The sequence below is a fragment of the Perissodus microlepis genome, chromosome 4 (assembly GCF_051167445.1).
Source record: "Perissodus microlepis isolate ML-2025 ecotype Zambia chromosome 4, ASM5116744v1, whole genome shotgun sequence".
NCBI classification, from domain to species: domain Eukaryota; kingdom Metazoa; phylum Chordata; class Actinopteri; order Cichliformes; family Cichlidae; genus Perissodus; species Perissodus microlepis.
This window is the reverse complement of record NC_140464.1, coordinates 11,825,865-11,850,887: the sequence shown is the minus strand read 5'-3', so window position 1 is coordinate 11,850,887 and position 25,023 is coordinate 11,825,865. Positions and strand designations below refer to the sequence as shown.

Below are 25,023 nucleotides of genomic sequence, written 5' to 3'. Positions count from 1 at the left end.
AGTCAACAGCAAGTCGATGAGTGGGTAAAGACTTCACAAAAAGTGTTAGTTTGTGTCAAATCAAAGTAGGCGACTTAAGCCAAACCGAACATCCGTGTTACCTCCCGCTGATGGTATTGGATGTTAGCAAGCTTACAGGGTTGCAGTTGGATGATTTGGACTATTGAGTGCAGAGCTCCAGCTTATAATTACATACATGTTGTAAACTACTGTGCCTCAGTGTGCAGCATGCCAATTAGTCATTTAGCACATATCTCTCAGTGATTGATCACTTTAGATGCCGCCTTCTCCCCGCTGCATGCAGCATTACTTGCTGAGCCTCCAAACAAAGTCAAGCATTCTCGGTTGCTTGACAGGTACATTATCCTCTTTCCTGGAAACTGTTCGCTGCTGTAAACACTACTTATGTTGGCAATGACGAGAGAAAGTGCTGACGTTTTACTGCATTGACTTTAGATGCTTTTGTGCACTGGAAACTAATTTGCACATTGCAAAGTGTTCACTGCGTTTGTGGTATATCCCTAAGCAGTTTGTGGTTGAATTCGTGTTCTTTTTAGCATAGTAGTTACAGTAGCATGTAGCTGAGTGACGCTTCCCTGCTCTGTGTGGGTTGTTTCATTGACCAATAACAAAGCAAGCCCCAGAGTGTGTGCGTGTGTGAAGGTTTATCCTGTGCATGGCAAGTGGATTGATGAAACTTGTCGGCGGTAAGCAAGGGCTGTTTAACGGTTCTCATGACATCACTTTCAGTCTTGACTACAGAAGGCTGGATGATGGTAGCTCCCCAGTGTACGGCAACAACAGGTGGGCAAACAGAAAAGATTGAGGGTTTTGTCTTATAGCATTTGTAAGACCATTACAGTCCCCATGTACTGCAAATTCTTCCCCAGCCCACTTCCACATCCATGTGTGTATGTATTGGTTCAATAATAATGATGCCATGAACATCTTAGCTAAACCCACACAAGTGACTTGTGAATACTTGTGTATTTTAGAGATGTGGTATAAGGTGTGTTGTGATCTCTTTATGTGATGACAGTGCTCAGCAGAGGAACACGGCTGCAAACAAGAAGAGGGCCATACCGAACCAGGTATGTTTGATCAGTCAGTTTTTCACCAATCCCAGATTTAATCTTCCTTTACTGACGCCTCCCATTACCAACCTGTTAATCAACCTAGTGAGCATACCTGACATAACTTAGCACTGATAAAGACCCTTGGCCATTAATCTATCTTGACCTATCGAACTGTTAATGACACTGACTGTATCCAGTCCCAATCTTTTCTAATCCTCATGTTCAACTGGCTCGTCTTTGCCAATATTGTTACAAAGCTGGTACCTCTCCTTTTTCTATTTTATTCAGCGTTTTGTTGAAAAGTTTGTTTAAATTGTAAAGTGTATTTGAGGCAGTTTTTAATATGATTGTATTCCCGCTAATTAGCCTCAATAGCATTTTCAGTAAGGGGAGAGTTGCCTTAGTGAACTTAAAGAAGACCCTGCTTCACTGCTTTATTTTTTTTTTTTAACGAGCATTTGTCTCTGGCTGTTATTAATTGCTGTTCGCATGTGATCTAGGCATGATGGTGTGAAGCAAAGTAGCAATTGATCCCCAAATTATATTGATTGTTTTGCCTTCCCATTAACTCGCAAGCATCCTTTGCTACAGAATACAGAATGTGCATGGATCCTGCACCTATCAACTGAGCAACAAATATGACATAACCAAATTGTGGTATACTTGAAGTAATTCTAATTGCATGTAATTCTCTTGCTCTCTCTTTCTCTCTATACCTCTTTCTCCTCTCTCTTCATCTTCCTTTCTCTGGTTGCCAAATGGATTTCCTCTGTTTTCCTCCTGTGTGTGTGCACTTCCTTCAAACTGTCATTCTTACCATTTTACCATCTTCTTTTCAACCTTTTGTTAAAATTTAATTTTCTACTCCTCATTACTGCTTCACTCCTCTTCTTCTCCTCTTTCCTCCTACATCTTATCCTTCATCTTCATTTCTTTGCTTCCTTACCTTATTTATTTTGGCTTTGATTTTATACTACTCCCCCCCGTTTTTTTTTTTTTTTTTTGCTTTAATCTCCCCCCTCCCCCCCTCCTGTTACTGCAGGGTGAGATTCTGGTAAGTACCCCTCAAACCCACACCCTGCCCGGGGCAGTAGGGGTAACTCATGCAGAAGAACTGAGGCCATCACAGAAAGGTCAGCTGGTATAGTTAGGGTTCAAAAACAGGCTGCTATGAAATAACTGTTTAAACAGCTAGCTATAGCAAATAGCACTTTATACTTTCATCGTAATGAATTGTTGTACCTCTCTGCAGCTTGACGCACTAGGAGAGGTCTACGAGGAAAAGGTAGAGTCTCAGGACTGACTTAAAGTGATATCAATTACAATTCTGACATCAGCACGCAGTCCAGTAATTTGGACTATCTTTAGAGTAACACTCGGCGCATTGACTTCTGTAATTCATCACTTTAATATGACAGTAATTGTCATTAATTCTACATTTTGGTTGCTACTAACATTTTCTCTATTGAATGATATGAAAAATATATGAATTATTTTGTGCCCATAAAGGGTTTTGGCACTTCGCAGTGCTTTGTTCTCTCTGTTAAGGACCAGAGAAAGATAACAAGGAACTCTTCCACCAGTAACCGTGGAGGCGTCAGTTCTCCTGTCCTTGGGTTTTTACCTCTGCTGCTGCCTCATGCATGGTGACTCAAAAGTTTGCCTTGTGGAAATCATCCTAAGTGTCACTGGGGACAAAATGGGTATTGAGAGTGGAACAAATAATAATAATAATAATTACTCATTTCCTTTATGGATTGGTTGTTAGATTAAATTCATTACATTCTAAAAAGATACCTTCCTACTAATCAAAGCTGTATTTGTACTATGATTGATTATGACTTTGGGATTTCTTTAATTAAATGAAATGTTTTGGGGTTTTTGGTCATTTTTATTTTCTTTTTTTACTATTTGACAAGACAAATTCAAAATGTCATTATTTTTATTTTTTTACACCAATCCTATGAATTTCTTTCCTTTGACTCTGATGTAATCTAACACCTTTAATTAACCATTGCATCACAAAAATTTAGATTTAACTGACTACAGAAACAAGAACATCTCACCTGTGAAATCCTCACATCGCTTATGCAAGCTTACATTAAAACAGGAAGCAGTATTTCTACCTGCCTTAAATCCTCTGGATTTAAGTCCTTTTATTGCTCTGAAAAGTTACGTTATGTTCATGCCAAGGCAAACTACCACTACTAGCTTCTGCATTCCTGACTCCTCTCCCATGTTTATGTTGGCGCTTTTGAACCAATTAACCTTTATTTCCCATCGCTCACTCCAGTCCTCTCCTGGGTGGAAAAGGAGTGCAGGAGAGAGGTCTAAAGCAGGTTTTGAAATGGACATTTCCACTTAGATGCAGTCTGCAAAAAAGCACACTTCTCAAAGATAGTTTCACATACTGCACTTGAAATGCATGAAGCTCTGTGTGAGAAAATGGAGAGACCATGGTTACACTGGTTTCTCCATAATGCATGGACTCTTTTCCTAAATTGATTCCCTCTCCAGCTCTCCACTTCAGATTTTTCTTTGCTTTTAAATTTTTTGTCCCGCTTGTGATCTCTGCTAACTCCGTCCATCTGCTTGGCTCTGTGTTTAATCTCCTTCGCTACAAATCACTTTTCCTTCTTTACCTCTTTCTTTTAAAATCAAGTAATTAACACTCTTTTCTCAAAGTTCAGCCAAACCCATTAACAATGCTGCTCTCTAACTTCCAGTGCATAGGCTAGGCTTTACTGACCCGCTGGCATTAACATACCACCGTCGACCTGTGGTTTTTGACTTTGTATCAGAGCAGCCATGCTGTGGGTACCATCAGGACCCATTTGGTTTAATGATTTCCTTACTGTGGACTATAGACAATGAGGCCTACATCCCTCTTTTCAACCTTGTAATGCTTTTGTATATAGTCATCCATATTACATGTGTATATACTAGATAAATGTGCATGTTTTTCTGTTCTTTAGTCACTCCATTTTGTCATAGTTTAGCATTTTCAGATTCTCTCTTACCTAGTTAAGTAAATTAGATTTGTTTAGGTACAATGTTTAATATGTACATAAAAAGAAAAAAACACAAACATACCAAGGCCCAGCAGGTAAGCGGGTAAGGTTTTATTGTTGTTAAATCCCATAATTAATGGCACTTTATGGGGTCCACATTTCACCAGTGCATGAACCTCATTGTTAAAGCTTTCCCTCCATCCTCCTGGTACCCCTCTCTCCCTACAACCCTTCTCCGTCATATTCTCCTGACCATACAGGTGATCAGGAAAGGCTGGCTAACCATCAACATCAGCATCATGAAAGGAGGCTCCAAGGAATACTGGTTTGTCCTGACTGCTGAGTCCCTGTCCTGGTACAAAAATGAGGAGGTGAGAAGAGTTGCTGTGTGGTTAAGAAGCTGCTGCTAATATAATCTATCCCAAATGAGGATTTGGTGTCATTTCCCAGCCTAGCCTAACCAATGTGCAGACTACTGTTCAGCTGCAGCCTGATGAACAGGTAGTCTGAACACTGGGTAGGCGAGGTGGGGGTTGAGGGGTGAGAAGGACTCTGATGGGAGGAAGGACCCAGAGGTCATTACGTCTGCATGCTGCAACTGTAGGACAGAGGACACAAAGAGTAAATATTATCTCAGTAATCATACATATGAAGAAAAAGCCACGTGTATATAGGAACTGCTTATTACTAAAACAACAGAAAACTTAAAATGTAAGTTTTTTGTGTGAAAATGCAGCATTAAATGAAACATTTTAACCATTACAACAATATGTTTAAAGTGACTCAGGCGAGTGACTCGTGCCAGCCCCTCTTGGCTAAACAGCAGTGTCTAAATATGTTTTGTAGAAAAGATATGTACTGAGTCTCGAATTCAAGGAAAGGAGACAAACGTTCACTCCAAGAAGCATGAGTGCCCTGATGGATAAACTTAAAATGATCAGACTTAACTGATTTAACTAAAATGAAAGTTTGAATATTTTTAATAACATGAAATTTCATAAAAAAAAATCATCACATTGCTCACCCACTTGATCGTCCTTAGTTGTATCCATTCTTCCACCAAATTTTTTTTTTTTTTAAAAAGCGGGGGGAAAAGCCCACCTAAAGACTGCCGCAAGAAGTCATCATTTAAAATATATATACACACACAAACGTTAACTGAAAGGGCGTCCTCACGTTGGTAGCCTTTTGTGAAAAGTCGAAGAGAAAGGAGCGGTACGATGGTGGAGGCAAACTGACGTGGCAGGCGGGCTGAAATGTTCCAGCCGGGATCTGACTTTGGAATTTGCAGGAAATCGTACTGGGTTACGGGGGCCAGAGCAGAGGGAGGGGGTGATTGTGTGTACAAGTGTGCATGTGTGTAGACACTTGTTCACATGAGTCAGCCTAAATGATTTGGGTGTATCTGTGCAAGTGTGTCGTTATGCACACGCCCAAAGTTCAGTTTTATGTATTTATTCGCTTTAGTCAGGCTTGTCTGTTTGTTTGTCTTTGCACGTGCAGTTAAAGACTTAGCCCCTGTTTTTTTTTCTTTTTTTTGAGTGTGTATGTGTCGTGAGGGCGGGGGATCATGAGGAACCGAGTGATGTAACTCTTGGGCCTGCACCCCGCTCTCTGTGGTTGTGCAGACATAAATGCTTCCAGATGTCTTTGCTCAACAGCGAAAGCTGGCACCCCATCCCCCTAGAGCTCCCTCATGCTCCTCCTCCTCACACTCATCATGCATTTCTTCATCCCACCAGCCTGGTGGTCGTCCACACAGAGGAAATGCATTCCATCATGTCTGCTCATTGGTGTCGAAGTATCAGAGCAACGCTCTGTGATTTTCATCTACAGCCTACAGTTGAAATCAGAGCTCTTCAACCCTACATAGTATGTAGGGGTTACACATCAAATCATTTAGAAGTTCTATAAGTAACATTTTTGAGTTAAGTGAAATATTCAAACAGAGAACATCTTTCTGTGGTATTTAAAGAAAGCAAATGAAGGACTGAAAAAGAGTAAGGGTTTTTATTTTTTTCCCCCCACAGAGAAATTAGAATTTGAAAAGGCCTCCAAAGTTTGGGGGGAATACCAGAAAAATTTGATGCCATTAAGGACAAAGGAGGCTCTCTATAAAAGCCCAACCTGCTGAATAATTTTTCTACTAGTCTGCTTGGAGGAAAGCTTCATATGTTTTAGTACCATCGGTCATTTTCTAAAAACGTGACTTATTTTTGAATATTATTTGTTTTTCAATGCTTTTGTAAATTTCAGTAAATGTTATTCACATCATGAGAAATGTCTTGACTATTGGGAGGTTTAAAAAATGTCACTACAGCACTGTGTAGAAGTCCTTATTTGTTCTCTGTTATATGTTCAAAGTTTGCCTGTTATTATTACTTTGTGCCGTGTGTAAAAACTTTTTTTTCTCATGCTAGGAAAAAGAAAAGAAGTATATGCTTCCATTGGATAACCTGAAGCTCAGAGATGTTGAGAAAGGCTTTATGTCCACAAAGCACATCTTTGCAATCTTCAACACTGAACAGAGGTCAGTCGTGTTAATAATAAAACCCGTACTTGTTGACCGGTATTCCTGCAGGCCTATCTTTTCCTTGTGTGTGCATGAATTTGTGTATTGGAGTGAGGCTACACACAGCCACTTGTTTATCTCTACAGGAACGTGTACAAGGATCTTCGCCAAATAGAACTGGCATGTGATTCTCAGGACGACGTGGACAGCTGGAAAGCGTCTTTCCTCAGGGCTGGAGTTTATCCAGAAAAGGACCAGGTATGTAACAAAGTATTTCTGTTTGACTGGTTCTTTTCCATTAAAGAACCAGAAAGCATTCATAATCAAGCTCAGAGTTTGGACTTACTGTGCAACTATAAACACTCTATAGCGCTTTTTCTCTCTTTACATTTTCAGGAGAATTTTCATATCTGCTCCTATTACAGGAAGCAAATGTGTAGATGTGTGTAGGCTATAATTCTGCTTCATCTTTGCTGTTTTGTGTTTTGATGTTGTGGTTAAGGAGGAGAATGAAGAGCCTTGCCCTGCAGATACATTCTCCATGGATCCTCAGTTGGAACGGCAGGTGGAAACCATACGCAACCTGGTGGACTCGTACATCGGCATCATAAACAAATCTATCAGAGATCTTGTGCCCAAGACCATCATGCATCTCATGATCAACAGCGTAAGTTCAGCAGTTCTCACCACCAGACCAAAGTAATTGACTAGACTCGAAATATGCTAGAAGTAGAGTTATCCAATCACATTGGAAAATTTCTTTTGGGGGGAAGGGCTTGTTTTTATAAGTTGGGCATAGCAGTGTGCAATTTCTCTGACGGAGCAGTGATCATGTTGCGGTGGGCCATACTGTGGGAAGTGACGTGCGTATTTAAGTTACAAAGTTATGCAGTTGCACCATGAAATGGGTTCAATCGATTGATAGTTGCAGAAAACAGTTGGTGCCCACACCCATACTATTTAATGTCTGAAAGGTGTGGTGTTTTCCAGCACTATTCAACCTTCGGAAATACAATATGAGAAGGATATATATATCCCGACAGTGTCTGCATGTTCTGGGTCTGTTACTGCAACACTGCACTGTATTTCACTTAGAGCTTAATTGGCTTCTTTTCTGCAGATTCTCTATAACAGCCACTTCATACAGTGCATAATACATTCAAGCACAGTTTCTGGTTAAAGCGGATCCTAATTGTGAGGATATGTCCTGTGAAAAATGCCAACAGTAGCTGTATCTCAACCTAAACTTTAAATGAGAGCATGTACTATTGCAACACTCAGCATGTCCTAAAATATTGCACTTCTACACAGTATCCCTCCTACGCACTCAAAGTGTATTTCTGTGAACTGTGGGAGGACGTAGCATGTTTTTTACTAGTTCTGTTGATCGTTGTCTTTCTTAAAACAAGCTTTTAATTGTACTTACAGTACTAAGATAGTGTATTTACTGTAGAACTATGGAGAACAGTTTTCAGTTTTCTTGTTTTTTGTTATTAGCATTAGTCGTGCATTTTATTTTGACACAAGTTCCTAAACCTGAAGCAATAAAGAGAATTTATGAGGCATCCTCACAGTAACTTGCCCACTGTCCATTTATTCTGATTTATTATTTTAGTGAGCCTACTTTGACATCTTCTAGCAGTCCAGCAACTACACATACACACACTTGTAACAAACTCCTACACGACTGTCTAGTAAGCAGCTCCTTTGCCAAGACTTTCAAATATTTTTGGTCACAGATCTATGCGTATTTTTCTTTTATGAGTAAGTATTAACCCCATAATATCTTATTAATTGGAACCACATACTACAGCCATTTTCCTGCTCCATATCTAAAAATTCTGTCTTGATTAATATGTCCTCCTTATAGGCGAAGGACTTCATCCACTCAGAGCTTCTGGCCTACCTCTATTCATCTGGGGATCAGAACAGCCTCATGGAGGAGTCGGCTGACCAGGCCCAGCGTAGAGACGAAATGCTGCGCATGTATCATGCACTCAAGGAAGCACTGGTCATTATTGGCGACATCAGTGCCAACACAATCTCCACCCCAGTACCGCCACCTGTAAATGACTCCTGGATGCAGGAAGCCAGGTGAGGGTTAACGGGGTATGAATGTAATAGTTGAAACACTCTTTCTCTAATCACACAGGAGAATTCATGTGATCTTTGTGTTGGTTTTCATTTTCCTTTCCTTTTCTCATGCACTAAACTTTCTTTTCTCAGTCCGACCGCTCAGCGCAGGCCAACTCCTACATCATCCCAACCCCCCAGCCGTCCACCTGCTGTGAGGGGACCAACACCAGGACCTCCCTTGAACCCTTCCCCTGCCTTTGGAGCACCACTCAATCCCTCCCCGGCCTTTGGTGCACCCCCAATCCCCTCCCGCCCAGGCCCGCCCATCAATGCCTTCAATAGCAGTCAGGATCCCTTCAGTGCACCCCCACAGATCCCCTCCCGGCCCGCTCGTGTCCCTCCCAATATTCCCAGGTAAGTTTTATGATGTGACCAGCAATGCGTTGAAGGTGTTACTGTGATTTTTGTCGCACAGACTCTCTAACACTTTGTCTTTGACGTCACATCATCGTCTTTCTTTCGAGAGTTCCAGGCATGGTTTGTGGTTTGTCTGTCGTCTGTATACATACCTATTATTTCTGTATGCGTCATTCTTTCCTGAGTCTCAAGTTTCTCTTTGTCACTCTTCTTCCGTTCTTCTCTCTCTTCTGCTTCTGTTTGGGAAGTTTGGTTTCTTCACTGCCTCTTTGAGAGCACATCTCACTTCTTGTCCTGGTTTTTCTCTCCTCGTTACAGCCGAAGACCCCCTGGTGCTCCTTCTCACCGGCCCACCATTATTCGCCCTGCTGAGCCCTCCCTGCTAGACTAGACCTGTGGCCAAGTCCACCTAAGTGTGTGTGTATTTGTGTGTGGATGTGTGTATCTGCACAATATAGGCAGGGGCGGGGGCTCAAGGGGAGGGGCTGACTGATAGTAGTGCATAACATGCAACATCCAGCCGCATTGATGTCTGTTCAAGCAATGTTAATAAGCTGCTAATAATGTGTTTATAAATGCGCAGGAAAGAAAGCAAGCCCTTAACCACTTGAATATTGCATTTGACTGCTCTAAAAGAGGAAAACAAATGGCTCATCTGTGAGATGCATTCAGCTTCTGTCATTAGGAGATGATGTGTCAGATTCAATATTTTTTAAATGTAATAACTGGTTAATTTCCTTAACAGTTTATTTCCTGGCAAGGTTCTCAGCAGAAGTACATTTATTAAGTTATTAACTGGTACAGGCTGGGTTTTTCTCTCCCCTCCCCCTTCTTTTTTTCCCCTTCAAAATGAGCCTGGACGTTCAAGTCTAGGTTGGTCTTTGTAATATACACCCATAACCAGCTGTTCTCTCGGGTCTCCTGATTTCATATTGGAAAAACAATGGCTTATTATCACTGTTCTTTTTTCTTCCCTTGTGTTGTTTTATTTGAGTGAATTTGTCCTTTTTAAATGACAGTTATACATGTAGCTTTAAAATGAAATCTTAATCCCAACAGAGTGTAAAAACAAAGAAAAAAAAAAGATACAGAGCAGGGTTGTTTGACACTGAGAGAAATAGCTTCGGTTCCTCCATCAACTATTATTTTCCTCAATGAAATGTTATTCATTGACCGTTATAATCCAAGCACTTCTAACCGCCTAGCCTTACATTAAGCCACTCATAGCAGGGATGCTGTAGCTTGTTACCATAACACTATGCACAAAAGTCCGGGGGGGTGGGATGGATGCTGTCTGCACTTTCTGGGAAGCTTTCTCCACTAATTTGGAGATGATCACATCTTGAATTTTAATCCTTCTAGTCTCAGTCATACCTCAGTGAGGCCTACAGCCTTGGAGGAGAGTTAATTCCTGGATTAGCGGATTTAAATAGAGCGGCGCACACGGTACAGTTTTCTCTCGGAGAGGATCAAACTTGATGAAGCTGAGGGGTGTGTGGACAGATCTGTGATTCAGAGCGTAAAGGTGGTATTAAGTATAGATCAGATGTTACGTCTCTGTCTGGGCTTAATTTTCAAGGAAATTTTCTCACTTATGCTTCCATGCATAAAATGATCTTGTATATAGCTGGCCTATACTGGGGAGTTAGCTTATCTGTCATTTTATTATAGGGTACATGACAAAGCATGCTATCGATCATAATCCAAGCCCAAAATGTCAAAATACAACGGTAGTCATCAAATTAAAGAAAGCACTAACGCTCATTTCATAGATTAGACTTCAATAAAGGCGGGAAAAGAGATTATTTCATTGTGCTTTATTTAAAATCTGGGCATTTTTTTTCCCCATTTCTTTTGATGCTTTGGTAGCAATTGTATCATCTCTGTACAGGTATGTTCAACTCAGCCCCCCAGCTTCGCCTGGACTGTTATTTGGGGTTTTGCTACAGGGATTATCTGTCTAAACTTGGACGTGCACTTGGTTCAGCTGTGATTATTTGATGATGATCTTTTGATTGCTCTTTGAACGTATTTGACCATAATAAAATATATATATATTTTTAAGTCTTTAAGGGGAAATTGGGAGTTACATTGGGCACTTGTTTTCTGTTTTTTGGTTTGATCAGTAGTGGTGAGCAGGTGCTGGGATTTGTGGTTTACAAAGGCACATCCTGTCAAGAGAAGCTCCCTAAGATGGTAGTCTGCATCAAGGAAAGATGATTAATTAGCCAGACTGACAAATCAAAAAAGCTGTTTTAAAAAAAAAAAAAATGCAGCAAGATCCCAAACCACTGCTTCTTGAGACAAAATGTGCCTTTTCTTCCTTTCTCAAGGTCTGGCTTTCAGTGACAGCACCAGGAAGAATAAAATATTCCTATCCGGTCTTTATACTGAAGATCTTTAATAATGGATCTTCCACACTCCCCATGGTTCACAAATTTTAAACAACTAAAACAGATATTTATTGGTCTAGAGTTTAAATCTCTGTGCTTGTCACTTAGACCTGCCCTTGGGAAGGCTAACCTGTAAATGGCTTGTCATATAGTAGGCTGTGAGCAAACTGCCTTTCTCCCTAATGGACGTACCCATCTTTCTTCGAACCCAACTCCTCTCGGATCTGGAAGACAGGGATTGGAAAACAACCTGCAAACATTTTTTTTTTTCTTCAAACCTTGTCAAGTGCCTCTGTAGCAATTAATTGATTTGAATAAACAACATGAACGGATTTAGAAAGGCGAGTAAATAAAGAGGTGTTGTGTACAATAAAGGGACTGGCTCTGGTGGTTGGTGTCTGTTTGTGTCTTGTGTGGTCTTCTCTCTTTCTCTCAGATAATGTATAGAGCATTTCCTGGTGGTCCTCTCCTTTCTCTTTGCTTTCGCTCTCCCTCTCTCGGGCTAAAACAAGCCCATATTCCTATGGCAACCTTCTACTTAACAGCCTGCAGAAATGCATCTTGACAAATCTTGTGGTGATGAGCAGGAACACACTACATTGTTGCAACATTAACTTTTAATCATTGTTTCTCTGTGGGCCAAATCATCTTCCAATAACAGCTTCTCAGATTTTCTCTTGCAACACTAAATTGAGATATAATCATACATTTTTCACACTGAGGAAAGATAAAAAGTTGCTTTTAGTATTTAGATTTTTCCAGGCCGTATTTAAAATTCAAATGTGAAATGCACTTTCCTAGTATTTCCCTTTGCTTAAACAAAAGGTCCATCTATCCCTCAGCCGGCACCCGCCACAGTACAAGTGTCCTTGCTGTTTTGATAACTGGATCCTGAAGGGGTAACATGTCAACGGCAATTCTTTACTGCGTGTCACCAAGAGATTAATGTCAGTTGTTCCTGAACAGGCGCCCGGCCCCTCGTCGAAACCAGCAGTGACCTTGGCCGCTCCGCAGTGAATGTGAAATGACTCCAATCAATGACAACAATGGGAACAGAAGAGCACGTTTTAATTTCACTTCATCAAAACAAAGAGGCACTCCCAATAACGCTGTTACAGTCCTGCAGCCTAACTGAAGAATTCAAACTGAGTGGCATGGTTCAGGGTTTTGTTTTTCTTTCTTTCTTTGGGATAAATGACACTAATGATTGTGGGCACAAAAAGCTGAAATGGTTTGAAATCTCATTGTGTACTTGCAGTTCTCTGTTCCCAATCCCCCAGAAGACCTTAGAGCATTTGTTTTGTATCATTTCAGTTCTAAATTACCAGACATGGTGCCAACTCACAAAGTGCAGCAGGAGAATTGTATTATAATTTTTCATGTATCTGCTCAGTGATGCAAAAGAGAGAATGCCTTTCAAGTGGTGGAGCATTACCACAATAAAATGATTCATGGCAGAGTCTGTAACTGCTCACAGTTATAGAAATAGACACCTGGTTTTACTGACTTCTCTACCTTAGTACCACAAAGTGCAATTGCATGAAACAAGTGACTCTGATGCCTTTTTTCCCAGCCACCTGACTGTTATTGTTTTGTGTAATATTTAACTGTCATATAGTAAATCTAATCAGGGACTTTTCTTTTTATGATTGTAAATATTTATTTTGTTACAGTTACTATTTTGCATCATTTTGTTGTTTTTAAAGCTTTTACAAAGCTTCATCATGCGCTTTCATGAGGTGACGTATCTGATAATTAGTTTTTTGGTGTTCTGATAATCTTAGTTTCTAAATGTGCCAAATGTAGTGTTTGTAATTCAATAAACTTTCAAGGGAGAACAGCTGACGTTCTAGCTTCCCTAATGAAACTTAACAAATAGCGGTGCTACAGGCATCCACTACTGTGCTATAAATGTGATTTCAGGGATGACACAAAAGCAGAAAGTGGTTTCCACAATGCATCAAAGGGAACAGTTTTTGACAAAAAAAAATCCAGTGCAAAAACCAGCTTTTTAAAATGATGTAAACTATTCCTTTAAATTCAGCTCCCATGTCAGTTGAGTGTTTTCTGCTAGTCTTTCGTCAATGGAGGTAAGGATGGTTTTGTTATGTGCGGACCTGCTTGGTGTTGACAAAGAGGCGTCGGAGGGTGTAAATTTGAACAACAGCAACAGTGAGCATGACCGACAGGTTTACGCAGGACCAAAAGGACACTCGCCACAAATTGTCCTCCAGAAGGTAGCGGTCTCTCGCCTCAAATGCCCTCAGCATGGCCTGGACTTGATGGCTTTTCTCCAGGTGCCGGTGCACAGAGTCCATTCTCGCCTGGAGGGGGACAAAAAATACATTAAGTGGATTTAAAAGAATGGCGCAGATATGATAACCAGTTGTAGAGTAAATTTAGATCCAGGACATGCATAATTTTATTTTCTGCTTTCACCCTGATGTCTTCCATTTTGTAGTCCACCATGCTGTCTGAAGTTACAGTGTCTAACCAATCATCTTGGCCTCCGTTTTTGCTGTTCTGATTATTAATGACGACCTCAAAAAACACCATCTTCTCTGACATTTTACTGAAGCTGTTGTCAAAACATAACCGGTAGTCTCCATCAACTGTGGGATCCACCCTACAGGAAAAAGAACATTTTGAAAACAGGTGGCCGATCGATATGAATCTCCCACATTGTATATGTCTTGATACACAGTCAATCATCCGGGCAAGAAAGAGTTTACCTGGACGCTGGATCTTTGGTGCGAAAAACTTTGATGAAACATTTCTCATACTGAAAACGCAACGTCCGCTAAAATGTACGTTATTAGGTAGACTTTATAACCCCTTCTTCCCTTTAATTCAGTTCAGATTTATATAGCAAAAATCACAACAGGCACCTTCAGAATGATTTCTTCTGACCTTCAGAAGTGCCTTAATTCAAGGCACAGATTCAACAAGGCGCTGTAAACAATCCTCTGAGATTTTGGTTCATATTAAAATGATGGCATCACACAATTGCAGCAGATTTGTCAGCCGCACATTCATGATGTGAATCTCGCCTTTCACCACATCCCAAAGGAGCTCTATTAGATTGAGATCTGGTGACTGTGGAGGCCATTTGAGAACCGTGATCTGATTTTCATATTCAAGAAACCAGTTCGACAGCTTTGTGACATCATGGCATATTATCCTGCTAGAAGCAGCCATCGGAAGATGGACACATTATGTTCTGTAAACCCTAAAGATGGTTTTATATTTGTAAAGGGTTTTTTTTCTTGCTTTTTAATTTTTTAAAAAAATTATTTTAGGGTTTGTAGCCTACAATTTAAAGCACCTTGAGATGACAGTGGTTGTGAAGGGGCTATATAAACAGAACTGAATTGAAATGAAGCAAAAATCACAGCAGATCAGCTATTTTTGAAATACTATGACCAGCCCATCTGGGAACAACAACAGTGTTGCATTCAAAGTCACCTAAATAACGTTTCTTCCCCAATATGATGCTTACTTTGTCATCCTGAGCATACCTACATGCCTAAACACATTCATTTACTGCCCTGTGATTAGCTGATCAAATATTTGCATTAAAAAGAACTTGAACAGGTGTATCTAATGAAGTAGCTTGTGAGTCATTCTTTATGTACATTTGTTTAACTACTTTTTAATGCAAATACTAAAGAGCAAGAGAGACTTGAGACTGAACACATACGCACATGTGGATACCATCAGACCTCCTGAAGTCAGAGACTAGCCGATGTCCGGTGGGTGAGAGGAGGATAAACCCAACATCCAGACCTGACCCTGCTATCACCTGTAACAAAAACAGGGATTGAAGTCAGTATTTGCAAAGGTTTGAAGTCACAATCACACAGAATTCACTAACACAGCTCATTTCTTTTCATCCCAGACATGCAGCTTACATGTGAAGCTTCTCTACTACTTTACAGGTTCATTTGCAACAGCTGCCTGAAATTCAAATTAGAACCCTGATAGTAGCCTGAGCGACAACCTAGCTCATGTGTTATCCCACTGTCTGAGTTCTAGCCACACAGTTCTCAGCAGTTAAAAGTGTTTATTTCAGCACCTAAATAACCCACTAGTTGATGAAAAGCACAGGATCAGACAAGTTTAACACCCAAGGTAGGAAATTGATGAATTTTATCAGTGACTGACTGAAAAAAAAAAAAAAAAAAAAGATGTTTACTTCTGAAGCAGGACTGGAACTTAAGGATACTGAAGGTGTAGTTATGTTGTTTAATGATTGTGACTTAGGTTTCCAAATGAATGCATTAATGCTACACGGAGACATGACTCAGAACCAGCACACCACCACAGCTGCGAAGAGATTGCAGTAACAGAGTGACCGCGATACTAACTGTGGTCTGATTATAGGAAGTTAACCAAAGGTTATGCTGAATTTTTGAAATGAAAGTTTCTTTGGATTTGTGTGTGTGTGTGTGTGTGTGTGTGTGTGTGTGTGTGTGTGTGTGTGTGTGTGTGGGGGGGGTTAATGCATAGAGATAGATATTAATCATTTTGTGGGTTATTTTGCTCCCCCTCTGTGTTATGGCTTCTGCAGCACCAGTGGTTTTGTTATCTCTCTCTATGCAGTGCCAAAGTCCAACACGTTTTCTTGTTTTTGAGTTACATATTATACACAAACTTTTTCCGGCTAAAGCAAACATCAGAATAAACTCTGTCCGTGTACAGACAAACACCAAAGAGAGAAGTTTCCACTCACCTGGTATTCAACTTCCATGCTGTCGTTCATCGCCGTCCTTTGGTAAAAACACTCTGTGCTTCCAGCTGGTAAGAGGAACGTAAACCCCATGTTTTTGTTTGGGCCCAAACCCAAAGTCAACCCCAAAGTCAGAGTTAAATATGCCAGCAAACAGAGCTGTGCAGACGCAGTCATCATGCTTTGGTGGCAGTGCATAGTCCATTTATTCTACTTTCACCAACTATGAGCCACTTGTTACACATTTGCTAGACAGTTTTCTGCATATCTCTAATTGCTTACTCGCACTCTGACAGTTGGAGAATAGCCAATAGATAGCACCGCTTTCCTTAAAAGCTCAATGAGTGAAGCCACCGTTGCGACCAATAGCGCTTTGCGGTCTGAACAGCAGAGCTGACAAAGCTGACATGAAGTAATTGGTTCGTTTAAAAAAAAAAAAAAAAAAAAAAAAAAATTCTACAAAATTTCTTCGAAGACAAAAGTGCTATGTTTTGCACATTTCATTTCCCCTTTCTCTTAATTTTCTGGTTTGTACACGCGTAAGATCACTAACGTTGTAGGCGAACTACCTGACATTTTCCTTTAGGTGGCGCTGTTGATAAGATAAAAACAAAAAGAATAGAAAGCAGGCTTGATATTTAAAAAAAGAGGCACAAACATGATTTATGATGACTTCATGAATAAATAAATATACGTTGTATCATAAAGCTTTGAGTTTGTGGAGACTGGGTTCATGATTGCTGAGCTCAGTGTTCACAGAAAATGTTGCTGAGTGATTTCCATTGAACAGTCTTTCAATGGAAGATCATTTATTTACAGCCTAGAGACTATGTGATGTGATTTCTCTGTCACTTTATTATTTTATTCTTGATATATAGAAGAAGAAAACCCCAAAACAAATCAACGAAACCCAAAACCACAGAGCAAGTGCCAATTTACAAATCACTGGAGGGCGACAGACTGAACAACCACTTTTCTTAATTTAATAAAGAGATAAAGAAAGGAAAATGATGTAATACTGTACTGAATGTGACTAAATGTGACTTCTCTCTTTTCAGAGTGAGTAATGAATTATTTTCCGACTTGGGTAATCTTCTCGCCTATAAGCCATCACTACCTGTTGATACTTTGAGCTAATTAATTAGAAATTGTTTATCTGAAGTTCAGGAAAGGGACCACATCACACAGATATCCCTCCTGGTTCGATGGCTATACATGCTTCTCGTGCTACGGGCTCATTTTCTCATTTTCTTGCCCAACCTTCCCTCTCCTTTCCCAGTTCTCACGCCTCTCATTAGTAGATGGAGATCTGCCACCAGTCCTCACCGAGGCCTTCCCCAAACCACAGTCTCAGGCCTAGATCTGTGCTTGTTCCCCCCGCCAGTCTCTCCCAAGAAACACTCAAAGTGAAGATGTGAAAATGATATGACAAATAAAAGACATTTACCACTGCTATTAGGAATTAATTAAACTGTCTTAGGTCCACTTGGGTCAGCAGACAAACAGCATTAAAGGAAGTTCAAATTAATGTTCACTTCCTCTATAGTGCTCTGTGTCATATTTTGTTTCTGTTTGTCATACTTTTGTCATCATATATATATTTTCATCCTATGACTCACCTTACATCGTTGCTCTCTCACTTTCATTGCATCATGTACACATTAAATCATCATTAATCATGTATTCCTAAGCAGGTGTTTAGAAAGATCAAATGGAAACCACTTCATCATATTGTCCATTACTAGCATATTTCAGAACCACTTCACATACATTACTTTAAAAGGATTGTATGGTAAGCTCATACACTAATATGCTAATACAATCCAAGCAGCTGGTAGATCACTGGAACATGCTTAAACAGAAGTTTTATTGAAAGGATGTACCCCCACGCTTCCTTCCCCTTTCTCATTTCTCATTTCTCAGGCTTCTCATTAGTTTACGGGGATCTGCCTCGCCAGGGAGCCTCCATCAGTCCTCTCTGAGGGCTTCTCCAAACAGTAGCCTCGGCTCTGTGTTTATTCCATCTGCCATTTTCTTACAAGAAATGTTGTCAAATCTAATTGAGGATGTATTTTATGATGGTGATGGTATTTGTTGGGTTGTAGGACATGCTGGAACTGTATTAGTGACAGTATTTAACAGTAATCTTGTACTTTGTTATATTTACGTGTATAGTCCACTACAAGGTCAAAGGTCGGGAATCCTTTTCAGCACTAAGCTGGTAAAATGTCTTTCCCTGTATGTCCATCACATCTTTTCTCATCAGAATGTGAAATTGTCCAGCCCCTCACCTACTGAAGCCTCAGTGACAAAGTACATCTCATTAAAACTGAGTTTTAACCTTCTTGGATCTTCTAAATGATGAATATTGATACATTTAATGTACTCAGTTCATTCCATCCATTAAGCTTCTCTCTGGACATGTCCAAACCATCTCAGCCCTGCCTCTCTAACTCTGTCATAGCAGGTCTCACTGTCATCTTGTAAACCTTCCCTTCCATTGTTGCCGCTATCCTTCTGTCAAGAATCATCCCTGACACTCATCTACACCCACTCCACCCCCTAAGGGTGGGTGCTGGAGTGGGAAGGTGGTGCTTCTAATGACATTTAACAAAAATTGAAGTAGGTAAATAACTGAAAGAAATTCCACTATTAAATCCATATCTTTAAAAAAAAAAAAAAAAGCTTTGTGTGGCCTTCAGAAAAAAATATTTTTTGTACCTATGAGACTGGCAAGAATTTAAAAGAATCCCTAAATTATTTTAGGTAAAATAAGTATAGTCTTAAAAAAAGCGATGCCGATTTTTCAAAAACTAGTCCACCACATTATCCCAAGAACGAACTGTTTGATGCAAGAACCCTAAAGTGCCATTACAGGAACTGTAGGTCAGGTATGAGGGTTAGAGTGCATGCATCTCGAATCAACCAGAGATTGCACATTTGACCTACATTGCAAAACCGTTGCAGCTGTTTAGAGCAAAACAGCAGTTTGCAATGACCTTACAGGTCGTTTGGAATATTGTGCTCTGGAGACACAAATCAAAGTTAGAGTTGTTCAGCAGCACTAACAGCAGACCAACCAAGGACAGCTTTGCCACATACTGATGGAAACTTTATTGTGTTGTGGTTGTTTGTTTCCTGGGGGATAAACGGCTCTCTGCCATTGCCATTCAGCTTTGAATTCATTCTGCATTCTGCTTAACACGAGGCCATTTGTGCCAAAGCTGAGTGGACTTTTAAGACAGTGATGGCCCTTTACACCAAGGAACGACTTAAGAAGGAATCACTCAAAAAGAAGAAGTGAAGTGGAAAGTTAAGTCAAAGGCAAGATTGAAATGACATGTTCTTGCATTTTACGCTAAGACTATGTCACAGGTTGGTGGAAAATTACACCTATTCATTTTTTAAATTAACACATTGATTTGAAGAAGCTAATTTCCCCTGTGTTCAAGTATAAAATGTTTATCTGTAGGGAAAGCGTCCGACAAATTGCATTGGGTGTACATATGTTTTCCCCATGACTGTTATCACCCTCATGTAGAAGCTAAATGACTTTTTCCTGCTAACCAATGGGATGCTAACTGTTTACTAATTAGATGCTGGTGAAGATAATGAAAAATTATATTAACCAGTGCTACGTATTACCAGCACTGACTGGATGGAATATGCATACTGTCTCAAAATAAATCTCAAAATACTTTCTCGTAAAATAACCAAGCCTTGGGAGAAAATATATACATTTTAAACCCATTACTTAAGGTGGCTTGTGACCTTTTAGGGTCTTTCACAAATGTGCTTAAAGTGACAAAGGACGTGTGTACAACTTTGGTCTGTTACTGTAACTGTCAGACCAAAGAGAGAGTGTTAACGAGGGAGGAAGTGGGACTGGAGACATTCTGCACTGCTGCTGCACTGAAGTGGGAGGGTGTAAATGGGGAGGTCAGAATGCATTGCTCTGGGTCTTCCACTCACTGAATGTCGCCTTCAACTGTGACACTTCAAAAACGATTTATTGACTACACTGGAAAGAGTGACATAACCTCGGAGTATCCTTTGGGTGCGTGCAGTTCAAGTGCACGTTGGAAGCTCTCAAAGGTGCTTTGGTGATACATCTCAAGACTTCTGTCTCTGATTGCTGGTAAGTTTGCTCCACTTGAACCAACCAGAAGTAAGCCCACCCATTCTGAAACTTCTTCACACTTGCCTGTCTCTCGGGTCTCTCTGTCTTTACTGTCCTTTTGAAAGTAGCAGCAGCTACTTCAGTGAGAGCGCCTCACTGAATTCTTTTCCATTTACAGAAAAAACCCAGAAAGTATGGAGAAGATTAAATATCCCTCTGTGTGTGTGGTGGACACCCATGCCACAAGGCCTCCAGTGCCCCCCAGGCTGATCCAGGTGCGAAAAAAGACCGGGGTGGCTCAGATCCTGCTCTTCATGCTGGTGAGCGTGGCGCTGTGCGGCATGGTCATAGAAGCATGCTTCATCTATGGACTCTACCAGGCCGAACATGTAAGTATCACCATTTCTGTACCTTTTGCAATTTCATTCTATGATTTATTATTAGCTCATTGTCTCGGTAGATCTTTTTTTTCCATTAAATATCTGATTCAACGCCTCTGAATCTCGCTTTCATTGTAAGAGTTTATTCATTGTTTACCACAGTGTTCTCACTTCCAGTTTTCTTTTCGTACTTTTTCACAGTATTCTCCTACATATTTTCTGTCAGTCATTTTAATAACACTTTCACTCAGTCAGAAGTATTCGTAATCAGAAATGCGTTTGGTCAGAGGTCACAGCAGATTGCTATAGGTCTTGATTTTCTTTAAACCTGAGTTTTTGTTTTATATCATTGATATTGTCATAATTAAACATGTAGATGCATAAATAGGCATAAAAATGTAGATTACTTTGAGCTGTATGTGAGAAAGTTATTAAAAATGTAAATTTCCACAATAGAATAGAATAGAATAACAGTTTGACCTAGAGAAGATCCTATTGCAGCGATTCTTTATGCAATCTGTATGTCTGGGTATCTGGAAGGGTTTGTGACGCAAACACAGGGGCTCTTGTGATAGAAATTCTGCTGAGATGAATTTATTTTCAGTAAAAACTGCTGATCATGAATTTATTTCACTATTATGGGGAAGAGGGCCAAGCACACATGGAGAAGTACTCTAAAGTCCAGCTCATTTACAGACAACTTGTGCATGTGGGGAGGGGGCAGACATACTTTCTGAGGTGGTGGACGTACAGAGTCAGTTTCCTGTACAGCACTGATGCACTGTGTTAGGGTAGCTGTCACGTATTATAGAACAGAATAACAGCAGTGGCGTTTTTGAGTGTGTGCACAGTGTACAAACAAGGGATGATGGCAAAAAGGAAGTGGTCTACTTCCGGTATCATGATAGCAATCTACTTTCTTCTGTCCTACCATGCTCTGCAGAAAAACAATGCTTGTTACAATTACATTTTAATATTGTTAAACTTCTATTTTCACAACTTTGTTATCCACAAGAGCCGATTGCATCTACGCATCCACATGTGCACGCTCAAAAATGCAAATGCACATTAAAAATACATTAACCCTCTTTCGTTTTCATTGCAGACCGACTCAGAATCAATCTCTAAGCTCATCGGAGGTGAGTCTCAGCACTTTATACACAGATGACGAGCACCTTCTGTTTACTTATTTCACACTAGATAAATAATGTTTCGTCCTCTCACAGTTACAACTGCCACTAAACAACCCAGTTATGGTATTCCTCCCTCCAAACCGGTTGCACATCTGACAGGTAAAAACAGCATTTCCCTAACTGCCAGAAACACAATGTTTCAGTTATTACCAAGATGCATAATTAAGTACATATTGCTCTTCACAGTGTGATGTTTGCACTTTATTTTATTAGAATGATTACATTTGTTCTTATATTTTTCAGATGGACAAGATGTAGCTCATGGAAAAAACAAAATGGCATGGAGCATGAATGCAGACCCTCTCCTCTATGAAATGACCTACGAAGACAAAGAGCTTAAAATTCAGAAAGAGGGTTATTACTATGTCTATTCCAAGGTTTTCTTCTCAGACAGCAACGGATTTCAGCATCGTATTAGCATGCATACTGACAGGTATTCGGGGAATATCACCCTCCTGCAGTCCAGGAAATATCCTTCACATTCAAAAGTCAGTCAAAAAACACAATCCAACAGTTACCTGGGTGGAGTGTTTCACCTTTATAAGGATGATGGTATTTTTGTGGACGTGAGTGACACTGCAAAAATTGTACGCCACAAACCCTCTGAGAATGTCTTTGGTGCCTATATGATATAGATGCCACATAAAGGCTCTAAATGAGAGTAAATTAAAACCTATAAGTCCTCTCAGGGGTTTGTGATTCTCTTTGACATGAAAAAGCAGGTCCGTAACCGCAAAGAAGGCAAGTGTCAAATCCTCTTTGTGCCTTTGCAAGTCGCAAAGTGCAGGGCTGTGCCGCCAGCTTTGTTTCTGCAGATGTAACTCTCAATTTTGTTTTATAAGTGTAACGAACAGTCGGACAACAGGGAAATTTGATATGCTTATATGCTTATGTATTTGCTTTAAATCAAAACTTTGATTGTTAAAATATGATTTCTAACAGTATATATATATATATATATATATTTCACAGATTGAACTTCAGATTGTTGCTGAGTGTTCATACTAATATCAAAAATAAGACTGTAAACCTTTCTTTTTCCTACTTGCTGTAACACGTACTGCACACTATTTATGAATTTGTTTTTTTATTATTAAAGAAAAAAGCTCATTTTTCTGTATTTATATACATTAAGTCATACAGTGCAATGAAATAAACACATAATAATTTAAAAGACCTGTTTGGTTTGGTCTTTTTTGTTAGTCATGCACAGTAAGGGAAGTGTATTCACTTCCTGCCGTGAAAGGTGAGACCGTGATAAAGGCTCAGTGGTCTCTGTATTAAAAATGTTGTCGCCCACTCAGTCCAACCACACAGCAGTTACTGGAGGAACTTTTTTTTTTTTCAATACCACAATGGCCCAAAATGTAAAGTGTCATCATGTCAGCTGCTTCTCACCTGAATGTATACTGGCAGCAACATTATTTAAGGTTTAAAGGTTTAAAGTGGATGTGAAAAATGTCAACGTCTTCATGGTTGGTTTACTTTTCTATTTACTACTTTTTTTCAGTAGATTACATAGTTTCTTTTCAAGTCACATCTCGGCACAACGTGCAACCATGACAAGGTCTGTGCGAACGAGAAGCTCTTTGAAGCTTTTTTTTTTTCCCCTTTTTTGTATGTCCCATGCAGTCACTGTTATACTTTCCCTTCATCTATGTGTGTTCGAAGAAGACACCCACAGAGTTGTATATTTGTAAACTGAAAAGGAAGTGGTAGTGGGGGCTGCCGGGGGGAGGGGGGTGATAGCAGCAGATTGCTTGGCTGACTCACTTTCCAACCCCAGACCCAGAGAGAAATGGCTGGTGAAAATGAAGCAACATGTGTGTGTGTGTGTGTGTGAATGAATATGTGCATGTATGTGTTTCTATGGGTGGGTGTGCAGGCTGAGTGATTTCTCTAATTAATTTTCCCTCAGCCAAGTATGGATTACTCAAATTGGGAAAACACACTTGAGAGCTGAAAGTGTAACTCCAGTCCAGAGTTTAGTTATCCATGAGCTGAATGATGTTTTCTCAAGTCTTCTGGTCTTTTAATAACACATGTGTGAGTCATGATCTTCCAGCGCTGGCTGACCTGTGAAGTGTGAGAGACGACAGTAGCGCAGCAGCGCGAGCTGTATCAGCTGCGTAGTTTCGAGGCCAAGCATGACTTGTATAGAGAATTTGTGTGGGCTGAGAGTACTCTATCACCGGTTATGACATGACCCAAAATCTTTACACTTCCGTATATGAAATCAACATTTTCCATTTATAAAGCAGGTCTGTGTGAGATATTGATCTCTTGAGCACTGCTGATTTTTACAATCAACTTTTGAAATAAGGCAAAAATGGCCTCTTAAATTGAACTTTTTTTTGGCTAAAATCACACGACATAGTTTTTGGAGAGTATATTTTTTTATGCAAAGCAAAACTGAAAGAGGAGCACAGCAAACAGTCCGCAGCTAAATGCTGTCCCCTTGTGTTGGTACAAATAACAGTTTGGGCTTCTGTGGGGGCTTTCCCCCCTCTTCAGAACAACTCTAAAACTTTGAGTGGGGTGAACTGTAACTCATCCACTGGAGTTAGGGATCAGTTTTTGTGCCCTTGGTGCTTTTTTAATCTATTATCTGATTAATATTGTGGCTGTCTGTGAGATACAGGCCACCCCACAAGTCTACACTTGAGTAAAAGTCTAGCTGAAGAATTAGTACTTCATCTACATCAGGTGCCTTCTGGCTTCAAAAAGAGGTGAGCAAAACAATTATATTTTTGTTATTTAGTATCAAATCATAACAATAATCACTTTGGTTTGCTTTATATCATGAGGTAAAGACCCTACAAAAACACAGAAAACACCAACCCTTCACTAATGCTGTGTCTGTACAGAGTGACTAAAACTCTTCAAATAAACCAACAATCAAAGGACCAGCTATGGGCACCTGGCAACAATGAGAATGACAAACTCCCTTTAACAGGAAGAAACCTCTGGCAAAACCAGGCTCATGGAGGGTCAGGGACTGGAGGTTGGGGCAGGGAGACAGGACAAAAGAGCTGAAGTAACACTGCATCATGAGAATGACCCAGGAACCTAGGCCTATTGCAACATAATTGAGGACGAACCCAGGATCACCTGAT

At 40.1% G+C, this 25,023-nt stretch overlaps 3 protein-coding genes across 7 annotated transcripts in view; 2 read left to right on the top strand and 1 right to left on the bottom strand.

Moving 5' to 3' along the window:
• Positions 1-11,875, top strand: part of dnm2a (dynamin 2a) — a 36,315-nt gene extending 24,440 nt beyond the window's left edge. For 2 of the 4 annotated variants that reach the window (XM_084925725.1, XM_084925723.1), the window contains exons 13-21: positions 1,040-1,091; positions 2,119-2,130; positions 4,348-4,458; positions 6,508-6,617; positions 6,746-6,857; positions 7,102-7,266; positions 8,470-8,693; positions 8,826-9,089; positions 9,411-11,875. In XM_084925725.1, coding sequence (XP_084781851.1) covers positions 1,040-1,091; positions 2,119-2,130; positions 4,348-4,458; positions 6,508-6,617; positions 6,746-6,857; positions 7,102-7,266; positions 8,470-8,693; positions 8,826-9,089; positions 9,411-9,483 — 1,123 coding nt within the window. In that variant the 3' untranslated portion in view covers positions 9,484-11,875. The remainder of the gene's footprint in view (positions 1-1,039; positions 1,092-2,118; positions 2,131-4,347; positions 4,459-6,507; positions 6,618-6,745; positions 6,858-7,101; positions 7,267-8,469; positions 8,694-8,825; positions 9,090-9,410) is intronic. The other 2 variants (XM_084925727.1, XM_084925726.1) reach the window with 1 other exon arrangement.
• Positions 11,876-12,350: 475 nt separating this feature from the next.
• On the bottom strand, positions 12,351-16,569 carry LOC146388424 (transmembrane emp24 domain-containing protein 1-like). Its single transcript, XM_084925728.1, has 4 exons — positions 16,218-16,569; positions 15,190-15,287; positions 13,925-14,111; positions 12,351-13,809 (listed from the first exon to the last, which is right to left on the bottom strand). Exons 1-4 carry the CDS (start codon positions 16,410-16,412, stop codon positions 13,591-13,593), a joined length of 699 nt encoding a protein of 232 aa, XP_084781854.1. The 5' UTR covers positions 16,413-16,569; the 3' UTR covers positions 12,351-13,590.
• A 3,543-nt stretch (positions 16,570-20,112) lies between these two features.
• On the top strand, positions 20,113-23,084 carry tnfsf14a (TNF superfamily member 14a). 2 transcript variants are annotated; one of them, XM_084925721.1, is made up of 5 exons: positions 20,113-20,352; positions 20,513-20,723; positions 21,820-21,853; positions 21,941-22,006; positions 22,151-23,084. In XM_084925721.1, the coding sequence occupies exons 2-5, from the start codon at positions 20,529-20,531 to the stop codon at positions 22,540-22,542; spliced, it is 687 nt and encodes a 228-aa protein (XP_084781847.1). In that variant the 5' UTR covers positions 20,113-20,352; positions 20,513-20,528; the 3' UTR covers positions 22,543-23,084. The 2 variants fall into 2 exon arrangements, with proteins under 2 accessions (XP_084781847.1, XP_084781848.1); XM_084925722.1 differs by lacking the exon at positions 20,113-20,352 and having other exon boundaries at positions 20,391-20,723.
• Positions 23,085-25,023: the final 1,939 nt, after the last annotated feature.

Excerpts from the sequence above, each read along its gene's own strand:
- LOC146388424 (XM_084925728.1), bottom strand. The coding sequence starts at position 16,412 with ATGCACTGCCACCAAAGCATGATGACTGCGTCTGCACAGCTCTGTTTG. Across the intron at positions 15,288-16,217 it reads GCATGGAAGTTGAATACCAG|GTGATAGCAGGGTCAGGTCT; the intron begins GTGAGTGGAAAC and ends TTTTTGTTACAG. Across the intron at positions 14,112-15,189 it reads AGGTCTGATGGTATCCACAT|GGTGGATCCCACAGTTGATG; the intron begins GTGCGTATGTGT and ends TTTTTCCTGTAG.
- tnfsf14a (XM_084925721.1), top strand. The coding sequence starts at position 20,529 with ATGGAGAAGATTAAATATCCCTCTGTGTGTGTGGTGGACACCCATGCC. Across the intron at positions 20,724-21,819 it reads GACTCTACCAGGCCGAACAT|ACCGACTCAGAATCAATCTC; the intron begins GTAAGTATCACC and ends TTTTCATTGCAG. Across the intron at positions 22,007-22,150 it reads ACCGGTTGCACATCTGACAG|ATGGACAAGATGTAGCTCAT; the intron begins GTAAAAACAGCA and ends TATATTTTTCAG.